This window comes from Suricata suricatta, chromosome 10 (genome assembly GCF_006229205.1).
Source record: "Suricata suricatta isolate VVHF042 chromosome 10, meerkat_22Aug2017_6uvM2_HiC, whole genome shotgun sequence".
Classification (NCBI taxonomy): Eukaryota; Metazoa; Chordata; class Mammalia; order Carnivora; family Herpestidae; genus Suricata; species Suricata suricatta.
Genome location: NC_043709.1, coordinates 65,558,597 through 65,581,154, shown reverse-complemented (window position 1 = coordinate 65,581,154; position 22,558 = coordinate 65,558,597). Strand labels below are relative to the sequence as shown.

General features: G+C 44.2%; 1 protein-coding gene across 1 annotated transcript in view; it reads right to left on the bottom strand.

Moving 5' to 3' along the window:
• Positions 1-18,646: 18,646 nt before the first annotated feature.
• Positions 18,647-22,558, bottom strand: part of COL2A1 (collagen type II alpha 1 chain) — a 30,154-nt gene continuing 26,242 nt past the window's right edge. Inside the window, exons 47-54 of the mRNA XM_029953991.1 lie at positions 22,352-22,405; positions 22,089-22,196; positions 21,781-21,834; positions 21,297-21,404; positions 20,726-21,014; positions 20,070-20,257; positions 19,644-19,886; positions 18,647-19,168 (exon numbers count right to left, since the gene is read on the bottom strand). Of these exons, the coding sequence (XP_029809851.1) occupies positions 19,022-19,168; positions 19,644-19,886; positions 20,070-20,257; positions 20,726-21,014; positions 21,297-21,404; positions 21,781-21,834; positions 22,089-22,196; positions 22,352-22,405 (1,191 nt within the window). The 3' untranslated portion in view covers positions 18,647-19,021. The remainder of the gene's footprint in view (positions 19,169-19,643; positions 19,887-20,069; positions 20,258-20,725; positions 21,015-21,296; positions 21,405-21,780; positions 21,835-22,088; positions 22,197-22,351; positions 22,406-22,558) is intronic.

Here is a 22,558-nt window from a genome sequence, read left to right as displayed (position 1 = left end):
TGGTTTGCCCAAGCTAAGATGAAACCACATCATGAATCAATTAGCATTTTGCATTTTCTTTCATTACTCAAAGTCATGCCTACTGCACCTCTAAACATTTCATTAAATCCAATTATACAGGAAACACTCCCAAAATAAACTTAGATTGTATTGTAGTTTCACTTAACAGTATATAAAATGCTGTGTTGTGACAGGTATCAACTATCCATTAGATACTGAATCAATTCTTCTTAAGCACTACTAACTGCTTGCTTTTCTTGAAGCTAGATCATTCTGAATATTTCCTGTTAGACCTATGAGTGCAAACATATGGTTTCTGTCCTTCTCTGCCTGGCTTACTTCGCTCAGCATGACACCCTCAAGGTCCATCCACTTTCCTACAAAGGGCCATATGTCATTCCCTCTCATTGCCATGTAGTACTCCATTGAGTACATCCATATTTAATATTTATGCTTCCATTCCATGAGTATGGAATGTCTTCTTTCTTTGTATCTTTGTATCATCTTCAATTACTTTCATCAGTGTTTTATACTTTTCAGACTACAGGTCTTCCACGTCTTTGGTTAAATTTATTGCTAGATATTTTATTTTTTGGGTGCAATTGTAAATGGGGTTGTTTTCTTAATCTCATTTTCTGCTGCTTCATTATTAGTCTATAGAACTGCAATAGACTTCCGCACATTGATTTTTGTATCCTGTAATTTCCCTGAATCCATTTATTAGTTCTAGTAGTTTTTTGGTGGAATCTTTAAGGTTTTCTATATATAGCATCATTTCATCTGCAAATAGTGAGGATTTTACTTCTTCCTTACTAGTTTGGATGCCTTTTCTGTCTGTATGTGGTCTAATTGCTGTGGCTAGCACTTGCAGTACTATGTTGAATAAAAGTGGTGAGAGTGGACATCCTTGTCTTGTTCCTGATCTTAGGGGAAGAGCTCCCAGTTTTTCACCGTTGAGTTTGATGTTGGTTGTGGGTTTTTTATTTTTTTAATGTTTCTATTTATTTTTGAGAGAGAGAAAGAGACAGCGTGAGCAGGGGAGGGTCAGAAGAGAGGGAGACACAGAATCCGAGGGCAGGCTCCAGGCTCTGAGCTAGCTGTCAGCACAGAGCCCGACACGGGGCTTGAACCCATGAACCATGAGATCATGACCTGAGGCAAAGTCAGATGCTTAACCGACTGAGCCACCCAGGTACCCCAGTTGTGAGATTTTCATATTCCTTTATTATGTTGAGGTATGTTCCCCCTAGCCCTACTTTTGCAGAGGACTTTTGAAAACTTAAAAAAATATATAGTTTATTATCAAATTAGCTAACATACAGTGTATAAAGTGTGCTCTTTGTTTTTGGGGTAGAATTCTGTGATTCATTGCTTACATACAACACCCAGTACTCATCCCAACAAAGGGCCGTCCTCAGTGCCCATCACCCATTTTCCCCTCTCCCCCACTGCCTCCAATCCACCCTTAGTTTGTTCTCTGTATTTAAGAATCTCTTATGGTTTGCCTCTGTTGGTAACTTTTTTTCCCCTTCCCTTGACCCACGGTCTTCTGTTCGGCTTCTTAAGAACCACATAGGAGTAAAAACATGATATCCGTCTTTCTCTGACGTATTTTTTTTAATTAATAGTTTATTGACAAGTTGGTTTCCATATATCACTCAGTGTTCTTCTCCACAAGTGCCGCCCTCCATGACCATCACTCCCCTTCCCCCCTCCCTCTTCAGCCCTCAGTTTGTTTTCAGTATTCAAGAGTCTCTCATGATTTACCTCCCTCCCCCTAACTTTCTTTCCTCCTCCTTCCCCTTCCTTGGTCCCTTGTTAGGTTTCCCCTATTAGACCTATGAGTGCAAACATATGGTATCTGTCCTTCTCTGACTTATTTCACTTAGCATGACACCCTCAAGGTCCATCCACTTTGCTACAAATGGCCAGATTTCATTCTTTCTCATTGCCATGTAGTATTCTATTGTATATATAAGCCACATCTTCTTGATCCATTCATCGGTTGATGGATATGTAGGCTCTTTCCATGATTTGGCTATTGTTGAAAGTGCTGCTATGAACATTGGGGTACATGTGCCCTTATGCATCAACACTTATGTATCCCTTGGGTAAATTCCTGGCAGTGCTATTGCTGGGTCATAGGGGAGTTCTATTGATATTTTTTTGAGGAAACTCCACACTGTTTTCCAAAGCAATTGTACCAGTTTACATTCCCACCAACTGTGAATGAGGGTGCCTGTTTCTCCACATCCTCGCCAGCATCTGTAGTCTCTTGATTTGTTCATTTTAGCCACTCTGACTGGAATGATGTGGTATCCCAGTGTGGTTTTGGTTTGTATTTCCCTGATCCTGAGTGATGCTGAGCATCATTTCATGTGTCTGTTGGCCATCTGAATGTCCTCTTTGGAGAAGTGTCTGTTCATGTCTTCTGCCCATTTCTTTACTGGATTACTCGTTTATTGGGTGTGGAGTTTGGTGAGTTCCTTGTAGATTTTGGATACTAGCCCTTTATCCGATATGCCATTTGCCACTATCTTTTCTCATTCTGTCAGTTGCCTATTAGTTTTTTTTGACTGTTTCCTTTATGGTGCAGAAGCTTTTTATCTTGATGAGGTCCCAGTAGTTCATTTTTGTTCTTCATTCCCTTGCCTTTGGGGATGTGTCGAGTAGGAAATTGCTGCAATTGAGGTCAAGGAGGCTATTTCGTGCTTTCTCCTCTAGGGTTTTGATGGTTTCCTGTCTCACATTCAGGTCCTTCAGCCATTTTGAGATGATTTTTGTGTATGTTGTAAGAAAGTGGTCTAGTTTTATTCTTCTGCATGTTGCTGTCCAGTTCTCCTAGCACCTCCTGTTAAAGAGGCTGTCTGTTTTCCCATTGGATACTTTTTCCTGCTTTGTCAACGATTAATTGACCATTCATTTGTGGGTCCAGTTCTGGGTTCTCTATTCTATTCCATTGGTCTATGTCTGTTTTTGTGCCAATACCATACTGTCTTGATGATGACAGATTTGTAATAGAGGCTAAAGTCTGGGATTGTGATGCCTCCCGTTTTGGTTTTCTTCTTACTTTGGATATTCGGGCTTTTTGTGGTTCCATACGAATTTGAGGATAGTTTGTTCTAGCTTTGAAAGGAATGCTGCTGTGATTTTGATTGGGATTGCATTCAATGTGTAGATTGCTTTAGGTAATAATGACATTTTAACAATGTTTACTCTTCCGATCCATGAGCACGAAATGTTTTCGATTTCTTTGTGTCTTCTTCAATTTCTTTCATAAGCTTTCTATAGTGTTCATTGTACAGGTCTTTTACATCTTTGCTTAGGTTTATCCCTAGGTATTTTATGGTTTTTTTGTGCAGTTGTGAATGGGATCAGTTTTTTTATTTCTTTTTCTGTTGCTTCATTATTGGTGTATAAAAATGCAACTGATTTTTGTACATTGATTTTGTACCCTGCGACTTTGCTGAATTCATGGATCAGTTCTAGAAGGTTTCTGGTGGAGTCAATTCGGGTTTTCCATGTAGAATATCATGTCATGTCATCTGTAAAAAGTGAAAGTTTGATTTCTTCTTTGCCAATTCTGATGCTTTTTATTTCCTTTTGTCTGACTGCTGATGGTAAGACTTCAACATTATGTTAAACAACAGTGATGAGAGTGGACATCCTTGTTGTGTTCCTGATCTCAGGGGGGAAAGCTCTCAGTATTTCCCCACTGAGGACGATATTAGCTGTGGGCTTTTCATAAATTGCTTTTATAATGTTTAAGTAAGTTCCTTCTGTCCCAACTTTCTCGAGAGTTTTTATTAGGAAGGGATGCTGTATTTTGTCGCATGCTTTTTCTGCATCTATCAACAGGATCATATGGTTTTTATCTTTTCTTTTGTTAAGGTGATGTATCACATTGATGGATTTGCGAATATTGAACCAGCCCTGTAATCCAGGAATGAATCCCACTTGGTCATGATGGATAATCCTTTTTATATGTTGTTGAGTATTTGCATCTGTATTCATTAAGGATATTGGCCTGTACTCTTTTTCTGTTGGGTCTCTGTCCGGTTTGTGAATCAAAGTGATGCTGGCTTCATAGAGTGAGTTCGGACGTTTTCCTTCTCTTTCTATCTTTTGAAATAGCTTGAGAAGGATGGGTGTTAATTCTGTTTTAAATGTCTGGTAGAATTTCCCAGGGAAGCCATCTGGCCCTGGGCTCTTGTTCATTGGGAGATTTTTGATAACTGATTCCATTTCTTCACTGATTATGGTCTGTTCAGATTTTCTATCTCTTCCCATTTGAATTTTGGTAGTGCATGTGTGTTTAGGAATTTGTCCATTTCTTCTAGATTGTCCAGTTTGTTGGCATATAATTTTTCATATCATCTCTGAAGATTGCTTGTATTTCTGAGGAATCAGTTTTAATAGAGACATTTTCATTTATGATTTTGTCTATTTGGGTGTTCTATCTTTTCTTTCTGAGGAGCCTGGCTAGAGGTTTATCAATTTTGTTTCTTTTTTCAAAAAAGCAACTCTTAGTTTCATTGATCTGTTGGATTGTTTTTTTGGATTCTGTATTGTTTATTTCTGCCTTGATCTTTATTATTTCTCTTCTTCTGCTGGGTTTGGGTTGCTCTTGCTGCTTTCCTTCTAGTTTCCTTAGATGCGATGTTAGATTTTGAATTTGCGCTTTTTCTAGTTTGTTGAAATAGGCCTGGATTGCAGGATACTTTCCTCTTAGGATTGCCTTTGCTGCATCCCAGAAAGTTTGGATTGTTGTATTTTCATTTTCATTTGTTTCCATATATTTTTAAATTTCTTCCCTAACTGCCTGATTGGCCCAATCATTCTTTAGTAGGGTGGTTTTTAACCTCTACATTTTTGGAGGTTTTCCAGACTTTTTACTGTGATTGATTTCAAGTTTCATAGCATTGTGATCTGGAAGCGTGCATGGTATGATCTCAATTCGTTTGTACTTATAGAGGGCTGTTTTATGACCCAGTATGCGATCAGTCTTGGAGAATGTGCCATGTGCACTTGAGAAGAAGGTGAATTTCTTAACTTCAGGGTGCAGAATTCTAAATATATCTATTAATTCCATCTGTCCCAAAGTGCCGTTCAGGTCCATTGTTTCTTTAGTGATTTTCTGTCTGGTTGAACTATCCATTGTTGTAAGTGGGGTATTAAAATCTCCTGCAATTAGCACATTCTTATCAATAAGATTGTTTCTGTTTGTGATTAGTTGTTTTTATGTATTTAGGTGCTCCCAAATTAGGCGTATATATGTTTATAATTGTTAGCTCTTCCAGATGGAGAGACTCTGTGATTATTATATAATGTCCTTCTTCATCTCTTGTTACTGCGTTTACTTTAAAGTACAGTTTGTCTGATATAAGTATGGCTACTCTGGCTTTTTTTGGCTTCCAGTTGCATGATAGATATTTCTCCAACCCCTTCCTGACCCGGCCTGCAAGTCAGTCAACGAGGGTCCTGAGGGAGGGAGTGGAATTGGGGGGCAGGGGGCACAGAGAATGGAGGCAAGACAAGTCTCTGAGCAAGCCTCAGTTTATTGAGAAAACACAAGCATCTTACAAAGAGCAGAAAGCGCAGGTCAGTTGCTAAGAAACAGGGTCACGTGAAAAGGCTAGGGTAAGGGAGGAACAGAAGCTGCAGTTTTAGCACAGCGTCTGAGGAGCCGATAAGAAAGTTCAGCCAAGCTGTCTCCGGCCTTGGGCTGGGAGTGATAACACTGTCCTGCCCTGCAGGTGGCCGATCTTAGGTCAGGGCACACATCTCTTCCCCTGCCAGCTCTTCTGGCAGCTCTCCACACCTTCCTTTCAATCTGAAGGTGTCTTCAGGTCCAAGATTATTCTCTTGTAGATTGCAAATAGATGGCTTTTGGTATTTTATCCATTCTGCTACCCTGTGTCGTTTGGTTGGAGCATTCAGTCCATTTACATTCAGTGTTATTATTGAAAAATCTGGGTTTAGATTAATTGTGTTCCATGTAGAGTTCATGTTTGTATTGATGTCTCTGGGACCTTACCTTCCTTCCTACATTTCCCTCATAGATTCCTTCTTAGGATTTCTTGTTGGGCTGGTTTGGTGGTGATCAATTCTCTCAATTTTTGTTTATTTGGGAAAACCTTTATCTCTCCTTCTATATTGAATGACAGGCTCACTGGATAGAGGGTTCTAGGTTGCATATTTTTCCTGTTCATCACATTGAAGATTTCCTATCATTCCTTTCTGGCCTGCCAAGTTTCAGTAGATAGGTCTGTAACCACTCTGATAGGTTTCCCTTTGTATGTTAGGGCCCTTTTATCCCTAGCTGCTTTCAGAACTCTCTCTTTATATTTTGCCAGTTTCACTATGATATGTTGTGCCGAAGGTTGATTCAAGTTATGTCTTAGGGGATTTCTCTGTGCCTCTTGAATTTCCATGTCTTTTTTCCTTCTCCAGATTTGGGAAGTTCTCAGCTATAATTTGATCAAGAACCCCCTTCAGGACCTTTTTCTCTTTCTTCCTCTTCAGGAACTCCTATGATACGGATATTGTTCCATTTGATCATGTCACTCAGCTCTCTAATTCTCCTTACCTGCTCCTATATCAATTTCTCTTTTTCTTTTTCTCGGCTTCCTCTTTTGCTATAACTGTGTCTTCTAATTCACTTATTCTCCTCTCTGCCTCTTCAGTCCATGCAGTGGCTGCCTCCATTTTATTATGCACCTCATTTATAGCTTTTTTTTTTTAACTCATCACAGCTATTTTCAAGGTCCCTAGTATGTGTACCAATAGCTTTTTTTGATGGTCTTTCCAAGCCCAGCAATTAATTTTTTGACAATTGTTCTAAACTCTTGTTCAGTTATGTTGCTTATGTCTGTTTTGAGCAGTTCTGTGGCTGTGATTTCCTGGAATTTCTTTAGAGGAGAGTTGTTTTGTCATTGTGGCTATCTTTCTGTGTCTTGTGAGTCTTAAATGCTTGTTAAGCACTCTGCACACATTAGTATTGCTCTATTAAAGGAGGCTCATTGACTGTCCAGGGCCTGTTGTTCCAGGAAGTGTTCTTTTAATGGTGTCTCTTGGTTTCTCTTGTGCCTTTGATTATTTTATTTCCCTACTCAGTGATATTTGGGACTCTCTACCATGTGTACTTTGGCTTGTTTCTTGAAGTAACCCTGTCTCAATGTGGGCCTTTTAGTGTTTATCGTGAAGAAGTCGTGCCATTGGTTTGTGGGACTTTTCCAGAGAGCATCTTCCAATGTAGCTGTAGACTTGGTATGTCCACAAGAGGAGGGGAGTTCAGGATCTTTCCATGCTGCCATGTTGGACTGCCCCACATCACTGGTTGATTGAGAAACGATGTGACTCAGAACAGCCAGCCTACAGGGTTACAGAGGAGGAGGTCCAGGGGAAGGGCGGGAAGGGGGCCTGCCCTCTCCAGGCCGCCACTCATCTCATGCCTCCACGTGCTCCTCTGACTGATGTATTTGACTCAGCATAATACCTTCCAGTTCCATCCACATTGCTGCAAATGGCATGATTTCATTTTTTCTCATTGCCAAATAGTATTCCATTGTACATATAAACCACATCTTTATTATTCATCAGTTAGAAATTTAGGTTCTTTCCATAATTTGGCTATTGTTGAAAGCACTGCTCTAAATATTGGGGTACATGTGCCACTATGAATCAGCACTCCTGTATCCTTTGGATAAATTCCTAGTAGTGCTATTGCTGGGTCATAAAGTATTTCTATTTTTAATTTTTTGAGGAACCTCCACACTGTTTTCTAGAGTGGCTGCACCAGTTTGCATTCCCTCCAACAGTGTAAAGGGGTTTCCATTTCTCCACATCCTCACCACCTTCTGTTGTTGCCTGAGTTGTTCATTTGTAGCCACTCTGACCAGTTTGAGGTGGTATCTCAGTGTGGTTTTGATTTGTATTTCCCTGATGTTGAGTGATGCTGAGCATTGTTTCATGTGTCTGTTGGCCATCTGGACGTCTTCTTTGGAAAAATGCCTATTCATGTCTTCTGCCCATTTCTTCACTGGATTATTTGTTTTTCGGTTCCAGAGTTTGGTGAGTTCCTTATAGATTTTGGATACTAGCCTTTTATCCAGTATGTCATTTGCATATATCTTTTCCCATTCCATTGCCTGCCTTTTAGTTTTGTTGTTTCCTTTGCAGTGCAGAAGCTTTTTATCTTGATGAGGTCCCAGTAGTTCATTTTTGCTTTTACTTCCCTTGCCTTTGGAGATGTGTCAAGCAAGGAATTGCTGTGTCTGAGGTCAAAGAGTTTGTTGCCTGCTTTCTCCTCTAAGGTTTTGATGACTTTCTGTCTCACAGTTAGGTGTTTCATCCATTTTGAGTTTATTTTTGGGTATGGTGTAAGAAAGTGGTCCAGGTTCATTCTTCTGCATGTTGCTGTCCAGTTTTCCCAGTACCATTTGCTAAAGAGACTGTCTTTTTTAAACTGTTGGATACTCTTTCCTGCTTTGTCAAAGATTAGCTAGCCACACATTTGTGGGTCCTATTCCGGGTTCTCTATTCTATTCCATTGATCTATGTCTGTTTTTGTGCCAATACCATACTGTCTTGATGATTGCAGCTTTGTAGTAGAGGCTAAAATATGAGATTGTGATGCCTCCTGCTTTCTTTTTCTTCTTCTATACTATGTTAACTACTCTGGGTTTTTGTGGTTCCATAAAAATTTCAGGATTGTTTTTTCAAGCTTTGGGAAGAATGCTGGTGCAATTTTGATTGAGATTGCATTGAATGTGTAGATTGCTTTGGGTAGGATTGACATTTTAACAATGTTTATTCCAATCCATGAGCATGGAATGTTTTTCCATTTCTTTGTGTATTCTTCAGTTTCCTTCATAAGTTTTCTATAGTTTTCAGCATACAAGTGTTTTACATTTTGGTTAGGTTTATTCCTAGGTATTTTATGGTTCTTAGTGCAATTGTTAATGGGATCAGTTTCTTGATTTCTCTTTCTGTTGCTTCATTATTGGTGTATAGGAATGTAACTGATTTCTGTACATTGATTTTGTACACTGCAACTTTCCTGAATTCATGTAGCAGTTCTAGTAGACTTTTGGTGGAGTCTTTTGGGTCTTCCACATAGAGTATCACATCATCTGCAAAAAGTGAAAGTTTGATTTCTTCCTTGCCAATTTTGATGCCTTTTATTTCATTTTGTTGTCTGATGGGTGATGCTAGGATTTCCAACACTATGCTAAACAACAGTGGTGAGAGTGGACATCCCTCTCGTTTCCTGATCTTGGGGAAAGCTCTGTTTTTCCTCATTGAGAATATTAGTTGTGATCTTTTCATAAATGGCCTTTATGATGTTTAAGTATGTTCCTTCTATCCTGACTTTGAGGGGTTTTATTAAGAAAAGATGTTGTATTTTGTCAAATGCTTTTTCTGCATCTATTGACAGGATCATATGTTTCTTATCCTTTCTTTTATTAATGTGATGTATTACATTGATTGATTTGTGAATATTGAATCAGTCCTGCAGACAAGGAATGAATCTCACTTGATCGTGGTGGAGAATTCTTTTAATATTCTGTTGAACTCAATTTGCTAGTATCTTGTAGAGAATTTTTGCATCCATGTTCATCAGGGATATTGGCCTGTAGTTCTCCTTTTTGTGGCGTCTCTGTCTGGTTTGGGAATCAAGGTAATGCTGGCTTCATAGAATGAGCCCAGGAGTTTTCCTTCCATTTCTATTTTTTGGTACAGCTTGAGAAGAATAGGTATTAACTCTGCCCTAGATGTCTGATAGAATTCCCCTGGGAAGCCATATGGCCCAGAACTCTTATTCACTGGGAGATTTTTGATGACTGACTGAGTCAATTTCTTCACTAGTTATGGATCTGTTCAAATTTTCTATTTCTTCCCTTTTGAATTTTGGTAGGGTATGGGTGTCTAGGAATTTGTCCATTTCTTCCAGGTTGTCCATTTGTTGGCATATAATTTTTCATAGTATTCCCTGATAATAGCTTGTATTTCTGAGGGATTGGTTGCGATAAATCTATTTTCACTTATGATTTTATGTATTTGGGCCCTCTCCCTCTTCTTTTTGAAGAGTCTGGCTAGGGGTTTATCAATTTTGTTTATTTTTTCAAAAAACCAAAATGTTTCATTGATCTGTTCTACTTTTCTTTTTTTGATTCTATGTTGTTTATTTCTGCCATGATCTTTATTATTTCTCTTCTTCTGCTGGATTTGGGTGGTTTTTGCTGTTCTGCTTAAAGTTCCTTTAGGTGTGCTGTTAGATTTTGTATTTGGGATTTTTCTTGTATCTTGAGATAAGCCTGGATTGCAATGTATTTTCCTCTTAGGACTGCCTTTGCTGCATCCCAAAGGATTTGGACTGTTGTGTTTTCATTTTCATATGTTTCCATATATTTTTAAGTTTCCTCTTTAATTGCCTAGTTGACCCATTCATTCTTCAGTAGGATGTTTTTTAACCTCCATGAATTTGGAGGTTTTCTGAACTTTTCCCTGTAGTTGATTTCAAGTTTCATAGCATTGTGATCTGAAAGTGTGCATGGTATGATCTCAATTGTTTTTTTATTTATTGAGGGCTGTTTTGTGAACCAGTATGTGATTTATCTTGGAGAAGGTTCCATGTGCACTTGAGAAGAATGTGAATTCTGTCACTTTAGGATGAAAAGTTCTGAATATTTCTGTTAAGTCCATCTGGTCCAGTGTATCTTTTAGGGCCATTGTCTCTTTATTGATTTTCTGTCTAGATGATCTGTCCATTGCTGTAAGTGGAGTATTAAAGTCCCCTGCAATTTCCAAATTCTTACCAATAAGATTGCTTATGTTTGTGATTGTTTTATATGTTTGGGTGTTTCCAAATATGGTGCATAGATGTTTATAAATGTTAGCTCTTCCTGATGAATAGACACCATAATTATTATATAATTCTTCTTCATCTCTTGTTACAGTCTGTAGTTTAAAATCTAGTTTGTCTGATATAATTATGGCTACTCCAGTTTTCTTTTGACTTCCAGTAGCATGATAGATGGTTCTCCTTCCCCTCACTTTCAGTCAGAAGGTATCCTCAGGTCTAAAATGGGTCTCTTGCAGACCAGTTTTTCTTTATCCATTCTGATACCCTATGTCTTTTTATTGGAGCGTTTAGTCCATATATATTCAGTGTTATTATTGAAAGATATGGATTTCGATTCATTGTGTTATCTGTAGGTTTCATGCTTATAGTGATGTCTCTGGTCCTCTATGGTCTCTGAAGAATTCCACTCACAGAGTCACCCTTAGGATCTTTTGTAAGGCTGATTTAGTGGTGATGAATTCCTTCCATTTTTGTTTGTCTGGGAAAACCTTTCTCTCTCCTTCTGTTATGAATGACACACTTGCTGGATAAAGAATTCTTGGCTGCATGTTTTTCCTCTTCAGTACATTGAAACTTTCCTGCCCACTCCTTCCTGGCCTGCCAAGTTCCAGTAGATAACTCTGCTACTACCCTTATGTGTCTACCCTTGTAGGTTAAGACCCATTTATCCCTAGCTGCTTTCACAATTCTCTTTTTATCTTTGTATTTTGCCAATTTCACTATGCTATATCATGCAGAAGATCCATTCAAGCTACATCTAAAGAGAGTTTCTGTGCCTCCTGGATTTCAATGTCTGTTTCCTTCCCAGGTTGGGGAAGTTCTCAGCTATGATTTGTTCAAGTATACCTTCCACCCCTTTCTCTCTCTCTCCTTCTTATGGAGCTCCTATGATATGGATATTATTCCATTTCATTGAATCACTTAGTTCTCTAGTTCTCCCCTCATGGTCCAGAATATTTTTATCTCTCTTTTTCTCAGCTTCATCTTTTTCTATAATTTTATCTTCTATTTCACTTAATCCCCATCCCCCCCACCTCTTCAGTACTCACCTTCAGTCACTGCCTCTAGTTTATTTTGCACCTCATTTGCAGCATTTTTTAATTCATTATGACTATTTTTTTAATGTTTTATTTATTTTTGACTGATAGATCAGATTATCAGCAGGAAAGAGGCAGAGAGAGAGGGAGACACAGAATCTGAAGCAGACTCCAGGCTCCTAGCCATCAGCACAGAGCTGGAAATGGGGCTTAAATTCACATACCGTGAGATCATGACCTGAGCCAAAGCTGGACTCTTAACCAACTGAGCCACTCAGGTGCCCCGACTATTTTTTAGTTCTTTCATCTTTGCAGCAATAGATTCTCTGCTGTCTCCTATGCTTTTTTCAAGACCAGCGATTAATCTTATGACAACTATTCTAAATTCTTGTTCAGTTACATTGTTTATATCTGTTTTGATCAATTCTTTTTTTTTTAATTTTTAATGTTTTTTATTTATTTTTGAGAGACAGAGAGAGACAGTGTGAGCAGGGGAGGGTCAGAGAGAGAGGGAGATACAGAATCTGAAGCAGGCTCCAGGCTAGCTGTTAGCACAGAGCCTGATGCGGGGTCCAAATGCATGAACCGTGAGATCATGACCTGAGCTGAAGCTGGACGCTTAACCGACTGAGCCACCCAGGTGCCCCTTGATCAATTCTTTAGCTGTCATTTCTTCCTGGAATTTGTTTTGATGAAAATTCTTCCATTTTGTCATTTTGGCTAGTTTTCTGTCCCTTATGTGTTTTAAAAACTTGTTATGTGCCCTGCACCTGTGAGCACTACTGTATTAAAGAGCAGTCATACTGTCCAGGGCCTGGCCCTGAAGGAGGTGTTTTTTGGAGTGTGTTACTTGTTCTCTGTTGTGAATTTGGTTACTTTATCTCCCTACTTTTAGTGATGTTTTGGACCCTCCACTAGGTGTGCTTTGATTTGTTTGTTGAAGTAGCCCTGGAAAGGAAAAGAAACAAACAAAAACAAACAAAAAACCCAAACACACAAATAAAACAAAAAACAAAAACCAGAAACACCAGTGCTGGTAAACTACAGGATGGAGGCGGTTCTGATGGAAAAGGCTTTATCCTATACAAAGAGAGAAATGACAGGGGTGGGGAAAAAGAAAAGAAAATTGACCAGACAAACTATACAGCTTAATCCAGAGACACAGAAGCGAAAATAAAGAAGGAGATATAGAACATGTATAAAGAGAATGGATTAAATATGTCTGCTTACACAAACCAGGAACCAGAGTAACCAGACTAGAGAAGGGAAGAGATATGGAGGAGAAAAGGAAGGAAGACTGTATACATATATGATAAGAATTGTCTGAGAATTAAATCCAGCAATGCAACGGCGCTGGTCTGGAGGAGGGGCTGTCTGGTCGGTCAGCGTCTATCCCCCTCCTGTAGGTATGCAGTTACCAGGCATGGAGGGGTGTGGTTTGGTTTAGGTGGGTCCCACCTCCACTGTGGGCCCGCTCTCTGTTCCCTGAAGCCCCACCTTGTTGGTGATGGGGAGAAAAACGGAGACTCCCCAGTCTCTCCTCCTCCACAGACCGAGTGTCCCAAACCACTCTGTTCAAGCTGTCCTCACTGTGCCTTGGGCTTGAGCGAGGCTATTTGTCGGTCTCCACCAACTCCCACGCCTCCCTGGTGCTTGCCTGGGATTTAAACCCAGATGTCTTAAAGAGCCCTGTTCTGTGCGCCCTGGTTGGGGGGAAGAGCCACCCCACCTCAAAGTGTCGAGTACTGGTTTGTCCTGCTCCCCCGACTCCCGAGCCTCCCTGGTGCTCTGCTGGGACTTGAACCCTGATGTCTTAAAGATTCTCACTCCATATGCCCTGGTTCCTGGGAAATGCCACTCTATGCCACGCAATATATGGTCTCTGGCTGGCGGGCACAGGCATTCTTGTCCTTTGAATGGTTATATACCTTCTTCCCACAGCCCTCCAGGGAGGGGATTGCTTTCTCCCACTTCAGACTGCGCCTCTGAACTGGTTACCAAGCCGGGGGCTGGCTCCGTCCTCCCCAGGTGCGCGGACTTGGCACCAGCCCTGCAGTTAGAGATTGGATCTTTTTCCTTCCCACTCTGAGGATTTTCTCTTGTCCAGATGCAGTCCTATGCTTCCCCAGCCTCTCTTTCTCTTCCCTTTGTCTCTCTGCAGAAGGGGATCCCTCCCCTCTATTCATTTTCTCTCTCCCAGTTCATAATCACGCACTTATGGCCCATCGGTTTGTCCCGGCAGGTCCCTATAAGCGTTTCTGTTACTTTGGCATCTAGACTCATGTAGTTCAAAGTTCTTTGGCCTCAACACTGCTGTGTTTGAGAGAGGAGGGAACTCGGATCCCCCTACTTTTCTGTCATGTTGGCCCCTCCTCCCCACAGAGGATTTTCATCATTATGGATGTTGCACTGTCAAGTGCTTTTTCTGCATCACTTGAAAAGATTATATAGGTTTATCCTTTCCCTTACTGATGTATCACATTGATTGATTTGTGAATATTGAACCACCTTTGCATCCTGAGAATAAATACCACTTGATGGTGGTATATTATTTTTTTAATGTATTGTTGGATTTAGTTTGCTAATACTTTGTTGAGGATTTTTGTATTTATATTCATGAGAAAAATTGGCCTCTAGAGTTTTTTTGGAGGGGGGGACAGTGTCTTTATCTGGTTTGGGTATCATGGTGATACTAGCCTTATAGGATGAATTTGAGAAGAACAGGTATTAAATCTTTTTTTAAGTTTACGTGGGGTTTTGGTAGAATTCACCTGTGAAGTGATCTGGTTCTGGACTTTTGTTTGTTGGGAGATTTTTTGACTACTTATTCAATTTATTGCTGGTAATTAGTATATTCACGTTTTTTATTTCTTTCTGCTTCAGTTTTGGGATGTTGTATGTATCTAGGAATTTATCCATTTCTCCTACATTGTCCAGTTTTTTGGCATATAGGTTTTCATAATCTGTTACAATTGTTTGTATTTCTGTGGTGTTGGTCATTATTTCATTAGTGATTTTGTTTATTTAAGTGTTCCCCTTCCTCTCTTTTTGATGAGTCTAGCTAGAGGTTTATCATTTGTGTTGATCTTTTTAAGAACGACTTTCTGGATTCATTGATCTGTTCTATTGTTTTTTTAGTTTTGATATCGTTTATTTCTGCTCTAATATTTAGTATTTCCTTCCTTTTGCTGGATTGGGGTTTTGTATTTTTCTAGCTCCTTATTATTTTTTAGTTTATTTACTTTGAGAGAGAGCACACGTGCATAGGGGAGGGTCAGAAAGAGAGAGAGAGAGAGAGAGAGAGAATCCCAGTCTCTGTCCTGTCAGCACAGAGCCTGATGCAGGTCTCAATCCCAAGAACTATGAGATCATGACCTTAGCTGAAATCAAGAGTTGGACACTTAACTGGCTGAGCCACCCAGGCACCCCTCTAGCTCCTTGAGATGCAAGGTTAGGTTGTTTATTTTAGATGATTTTTGCTTTTTGAGCTAGGTCTTTATTGCTATAAACTTCCCTCTAGAGCAGCTTTTGTTACATCCTAAAGATTCTGGACACTGTGTTTTGATTGTCTCCATGTATTTAAATTAAATTGCTTTAAATTCTCTAATACTTATCCCTATTTAGTTTAGCTTTCTTGCTGTGATGCTGTCCTGTTCTTTTATTTGGGACATATTCTTCTGTCCCCTCATTTTGTCTGCCTTTCTGTGTCTGTTTCTATGTGTTAGGAAAGGCAGCTGTGCCTCCTGCTCCTGAAAGTAGTAGCCTTATGAAGAAGAGGTCCTGTCGTGCTCTGCAGTGTGATTTCCTCTGTCCACCAGATCCTGGTGCTTCATGGTGTCTCCTGTGTGTTTTGCATGAGCCCTACTGTTGTGGCTGAGCCACTTTTGCCTTTAGACCAGTCATCTGCAATGGCTTTCTTTGCCAGCTGTGGGCAGGATTTGGTCCCTGTGTTGTTTGTGGGCCAGTCTGGTGCCACCTTGGGCTTGAGTTAAGTCAGAACAGATGTTTGTCATAGATGCAATAGCACCAAAATGCAGGGTGCTTTCCGTGTTGTCTCCTGAGGAGCTTTCGTTGGTGGGTAGGGTCTGCAGTCACATCAGCTGTCTGCCTCCAGTGCACTGTTGGGGCTGCAGTGGCACTGGTGTGTAGTTCTCTTCCCTTTTCCCTAGGGCAAGAGACACTTTGGAGTGGTGCTGCCCCTTTTGGGGCTGTTTGTACACTGCCAGGCTTATGGCACCACTTTGGATAGGCTCTGGCCAAGGGCATATTGGAGGGGACAGGCCCTCAGGAAAGCGTGGGTGCAGGGCTCGTGGCCAGTACGTTTTGCACCCATCAACTATGGGAGGGGAAATGCAGCTGCCCAGAACTCTGGCGGAGGCTGGGCAGGTTGGAGGGGGCGTGTCCACAGGAGAACACCAGGCTGGGCACGTTGTTAGCAAGCAGGTAGAGAACATTGATGTCATACTGGTTCCCGCTGGTGACCTTGTTTCTGGGCTGGGATGGGGGGTGGGGGGGAATGCGGCCTGCCAGCTCCTTTGTTCCTGGAAAAATCTCCCAAAGATTCCCGCTCTTCCAGCACATGCTCTGAAATTAGCAAACAAATCTCTCTCCCGTGTACCCCAGGCGTCTTTCAGACTGCTGCTTCAGTGCTGTTTCTCCATAGGGCGGTTTGTGTGCCGTCTCTTTAAGGGTGGGGACTTTCTCTCTTGCAGTGGAGCTCCCCTGGAGCTGAGCTTGCTGATTTTTAAAATTCCACATATTAAGCCCCTGCTGATTGTAAGAACTACAAAGGTATGCCCCTGTAGTTTTCAAACCCAAATGTTAATGCCTGGGATTTCTGGTGTGACGGTCTGCTGCTCTCCCTCTTAATGCTTCTGGTGTCCCTTCCTCCCTTGGACAGTCCTGTAGGTCCATTTAGCTCTGGACCACATCTTGGCCTTTCCTATCCTCTCTGATGTGGCCTCTTCTTTACATTTAGTTGTGGAGAGTTTGTTCTGCTAGCATTCAGGTTATTTTCTGGGTTGTTTACAGTAATGTGGGTTTCTAGATGTGTCTGTGGATGGGGGTGAGCCTAGGGTGGTCCTACTTTGCAATCTTGCCCAGAAGTAATTATAAAGATCCTTTACCATCTTGAGATCACTCTTAAGATTCTCTGTGTTTCTTCACGTGGTTGTAAGGAGAACCAATTTCAGAAGTTGTTGTGACTTACCTAGGATCCAGGTGATTTGGAAGTCTGAGCTCTTATTTCTAGGATTTACTAGGTACCCAGGAAGCGGATGGGCTTTGTGGAATCACCTTGATGTCCTAGTACAAATGAGACTTCTCTTAGAAAGATCCGAGCTGATGGTCACAATATACTGAGCTGCCTCAGTAAGAACCCGGAGCTGTGGCACCACCGTGGGAAGCAAAATGGGCTGGGAAGTGGCGTGAGCTCGAGGTGTGGCTGTGGGGTAGGGCCAAGCTCCGCCACTCAGCTCTTCGTCTGTCCACCTCCCAAAGCATCCGTGTGCCCCACTGCTCTCCCCTTGCCCTTGTCTCTTGGCAGATGGAAGGGCTGTTTTAAATTATGAGATAGCTATAGCTATTCTAGTTAGCTATTTTTAATTATGTTTTCCTTTTACTCCTTTAGTTTGTCATGAAGTAGCACTGATAAGATGCCCTTTATTCAACAAAGTTTACACTATAGGTTGGATATTAATAATACAAGCATGGAGTCCAACAAAAATGCCCTATGTATCTCCCTCCTCCCCTGTTTCTATAATAGAAAAGCTGTCCACCTTCCTCTGGAGGAAGGGAAAGCAGGGATGGGAGAATGGGACAGAGAGAGGCGGCCACTCTGGTTTATCAGCAGTGCCAGGTTTCTTTTGAAATTTATGTTACCAAATACTGTTGTCATTGATTTTGATTGGCTTTGTGTCTCTTGTGCACGTCACCACCACCGTGCCCCCCCTCTAGGGGAGAAGGTGACATTTTCCTCACTGTGCCACCCATGGAAAGCAAGGGACCCCTGACGGCAGGGAGAAATGGGAGGCCATCCATTCATAAGCCTGGTGCTGGGAGAAAGGCCACGGAAGATTTAAGTGCAGGCCTGACAAGTAGAGAGGAGGGGCCAGAGGAGGGTGCAGGAAAATAGAACAAGGGGTAGGGGTGAGTGGTACACTCCCACCTCTTCCTTGACTGAAAAGTCTTACAGAAAGATGCAGCTAAATAGATGACCAGGTCTGGTGGATTGTGTGTACTTACCATGGGCCCCTGTGGACTTGCTCTGGCGCCTCTTCCCCACCCTCCCTTGGGAGCATCTCTGATCTCCCTCATCCAGCAAGGTGTGGCCCACACGTTGTCCCATCCCCATGCCCTAGAGTTGTGTTTTGTGTTTACTCAAGAACCAGGGCCTTCCTATTTTGTGCCTCCCTTCTCAAATCTTGCCTTCTGGTCCCAGTTCACTCTTGGATTCCACGCAGTGCAAAGGTTACAAAAAGAAGTGCGTGCGTGCGTGCGTGTGTGCGTGTGTGTGTGTGTGTGTGTGTGTGTGTGTGTGGTCAGTAAACCAGGCAGTGAGACTCTGGGGTCCTCCCTCCTGGTTGGAAAGTCAATAGGAGAAGCCCTTCGGAACTGCCATTTGGTCATGCCTACAGTAGCAAAGACTAATGGCAAAGAACAAAGCACAAGTCATTATGTACTTTCCAATAATTTTTTTGTTTTTAATATCAATTGATGTTTTAAAAAATACAGAGGTGTTTGACACAGAATAGCACCATTGTGTAGGACACACACAGTTCCTGCGCCCGGCACCTGAAGGGGGCTCTTCTTGCCTGGGCGGGGGACAGTCACTCAGGGGGCGTTTGACTCACACCAGTTAGTTTCCTGCCTCTGCCTCGACCCAAAGGTCTTACAGGAAGACAATAAATAAATAGAACACCGAGATTTTATTTTGCAGTCCGCCCAGTTCAGGTCTCTCAGAAAGAGAGAGGAGAAAAGTCCACACTGTGAGCGGGTGGGATGAATGGACGTCAGGTCAGGCCAGCCATTCAGTGCAGAGCCCTAGAGTGACTGGGACTGGAAAACACTTGGGTCCTCTGGGTTGGCAATGGATTGTGTTGTTTGTGGGTTCGGGTTTTTACAAGAAGCAGACAGGCCCTATGTCCACACCAAATTCCTGCTCGGGCCCTCCGATGTCCATGGGTGCAATGTCAATGATGGGGAGGCGCGAGGTCTTCTGTGACCGGTACTCAATCATAGTCTTGCCCCACTTACCGGTGTGTTTCTAGGGGAGAAAGAGAGGAGATACTGTCCAGTGCCAGCTGCCCAGGACCCCAAAATGGAGCATCACAGAACACAAAGTGCAGAACATGCTCAGGGGCTTCCCCCAACCCCTCCCTGGCTGCTGGGGCCCTCTCCGCCTCAGCTGCTGTCCTTACCAGCAAGGCCCTCTCCACGCTGCTCCCTCCCCGCTCCATCCCATAGGCAGACCCACACACCCACCATGAATACTCCTACAAGAGTAACTGGTCGTGCTGGGTAGGACCTCTGTCCCCAGAGGCCAGGAGTGAAGAAGATACAACAGAGGCACCTTTTCCTCACCTGGCACTCTGCACGCCTTCTCTACATAACTCCTCACGCTCACCCCTGAGGATCCTATCGCCTTAGGCCTATGACACCTGCTGTGGACCAAGCCTCCACTTGCCCTGGCCTGAGCCCCAGGCCACTCATCTCTGGAGGCTCCAGCCAGCCCGACTCACCGTGCAGCCATCCTTCAGGACAGTGTATGTGAACCTGCTGTTGCCCTCAGCCCGGATCTCCACATCATTGGAGCCCTGGATGAGCAGGGCCTTCTTGAGGTTGCCAGCTGCTTCGTCCAGGTAGGCAATGCTGTTCTTGCAGTGGTAGGTGATGTTCTGGGAGCCCTCAGTGGACAGCAGGCGTAGGAAGGTCATCTGGACGTTGGCCGTGTTGGGAGCCAGGTTGTCATCTCCATAGCTGAACTGTCAGGACAGAGGGTGCTGGTGTGAGGCCCAGGGGCAGCATCCAGTGGGGTACTGTTCCTCCTCTTTCCCTCCTCCGAAGCCCCGAAGAAAAGTGGTGGGCAAGGTACCACCAACTTCAAGAGACGAAGAAGAAGAAGGTTCTGAGGAACCGTCTCCAGCCCAGAGCAGCCAGGTACTCACGTGGAAGCCACCGTTGATGGTTTCTCCAAACCAGATGTGTTTCTTGTCCTTGCTCTTGCTGCTCCACCAATTCTTCTTGGGAACAGTTGCTGGGTTGGGGTAGACACAGGTCTCGCCCGTCTCCATGTTGCAGAAAACCTTCATGGCATCCAAGGTGCAGCCCTGGTTGGGGTCAATCCAGTAGTCTCCTGCAGGGGGAGGAGGCAGTACCCCACTGGGCTCAGACACATGCTCCCAAGAAGGCCAGGCCTGCCTGGGAGGGACAGAAAACCTTCTGAAGACACAACGGGGAGAAGCACAGGCTGTGAGGGCCACATGTGGTCAAAGGGAGGGGAGATGCAGGGAACTGGGAGCAAGGAGACCTGGACAGGAAAGTCCGGTACTGAACAGGGGTGCAAGCAGAGGGGCAGGAGCAGTGCCTGCCTGGTGGATGGAACTCTATCCTCAAGTCACAGCTGCCAAGTAGCTGTGGCAGGACAGGAGCCAGGGCTGAGGTTTCTCTGCTGTATCATGGAGGAGCAACCACCCTCCAGAACCTTCCAGGCCTGGCTCTGGCCTGTGCTAAGAGAGGTCTCCTCCCTCATTCCGAAGGGGGCCATGACCAGCAGGCTGACTTCCTGCTCTCCGGGGCCAGGGGTCCTGCCCTACAGCCTCACCGCTCTTCCATTCGGGGTGGCAGAGTTTCAGGTCCCGGCAGGTGCGGGCGGGGTTCTTGCGGGAGCCCTCAGGGCTGCGGATGCTCTCAATCTGGTTGTTGAGGGATTTGAGCGTGGCATCCACCTCGGCATCGTGCTGTCTCAGGTTGCCGGCTGCCTGGTCAGCCCGCATGTACTGCAGGGGGTCGGGGCCCTTCTCCCTCTGGCCTAGGCCAGCAAAGGCAGACATGTCGATGCCAGGGCCAGGGGGACCTGGAGGGCCAGGGGGTCCAGGGTTTCCAGGAGGACCCTGTAGTAGGAAACAAATCAGCCAGGAATGGTGGGGTGTTCCTCTCCTGTGTATACCCCACTTGCTAGAATACACTAGAGTGTCTCCTTCTAGTCCCATGGGTGAAGGAGGGGTTCAGCAGGCCAGGATCAAGAAAAATCACAGCACTTTCCCTTCTTCATCAGCCCCCTCTGAACCTCCAGGGAAGAGCCAGGATACAGGATGCCATCCTCACTAGCTGCAGGCTGATGCCCTTGGCACCAGAAAGCCCAAGCCTCCCAGATGCTGGGGACGGACACTTACAGCAGGGCCAGTTTCGCCCGAACGTCCACGAGGACCAGGAGGCCCGATGGGGCCAGGGATTCCATTAGCACCATCTTTGCCAGAGGGACCGACGGGGCCAGGAGGACCCTGCAGACCAGGAGAGAGGCACCGTCAGCAAAGCTAGGAGTGTGGGGGGCTCACGGCTGGTCGGATGGCCGTTCTGATGGGAAGGCCTGAAGCTTCACATTTCTTAGTCTCAGGGCCCAAACGCATCTCTGCTTGGCCAGGGACCAGCAGGACATCCTCGTGGTTCTTCTGCTGTCCTAAGTTCCTTGTTGTCAGGGCCCCACTGACAGCCAAGAGGCCTTCTCATGTTCATCCAGCCTGTGAGCTCAGGTGCTTTTCTGGCCATAGTCCTCCCTCCACCTCTGAGTGAGGCCCCCTGAGCCCCAGGCTTCCCTCCCCATCAGAGCGCCCACGCCCGGCCCCACCCCCAAGGAAGGGCTCCCTCCATCTCACTTACTCTAGGGCCAGAAGGACCAGCAGGACCAGAAGCACCTTGGTCTCCAGAAGGACCCTGTGCAGAAGGAAGAGGTAAAGAAGGTCAGCACAGACAGGGCCCCATCTTCCAAGATGGGAGCCCTTCTTAAATATGCATATGACATGTTCTACCCAACTCTAACCCTGAGGAAGTCTTGGAAATTTCTTTTTTTCTTTTTGGTCCTGGATATTTCTTAGGCTGATCCCAAGCTGGCTGAACTGCATGGGATACTCAAGTGGGCTCTGAGCAGGGGGAGGCCCGGGGAGCCAGGCACAGACAGCAATACTCACAGGAGGGCCGGGCAGACCCTGCAGACCAGTGAAGCCACGGTGTCCCTTCAGTCCCCTCTCGCCAGCCTCTCCAGCTTCTCCTTTGTCACCTCGGGGACCTTGAGGACCCTGGGAAGGAGACAGACACAGGCTGGGTCAGGTTGGCTGGGGTAGGGGCTCCTGCTGGCCTCACCTGAGCCAAGGAGACCCAGGACCTTACAGTCCCCACTGGCCTCCCAGCCTGACTCAGTCAGGAACCCAACAGAGGACACCCAGATACTCACTGGGATTCCCCGGGCTCCAGCCGGTCCTGCGGGGCCCATGGGGCCTTGTGCACCCTGTGAGGGAGAGAGTGAGAACCCTGTCAGCAAAGCCCTCTTCTGCCTGTGCCCCAGGCTGAGCCAAGGTGTGTGTCCAGGGCCCAGGGGGCAGGCAGGTAGTAGACGAGCTCCGGCTCATTGGGCCACCCCCCACTTCCAGCTTTTACTGAA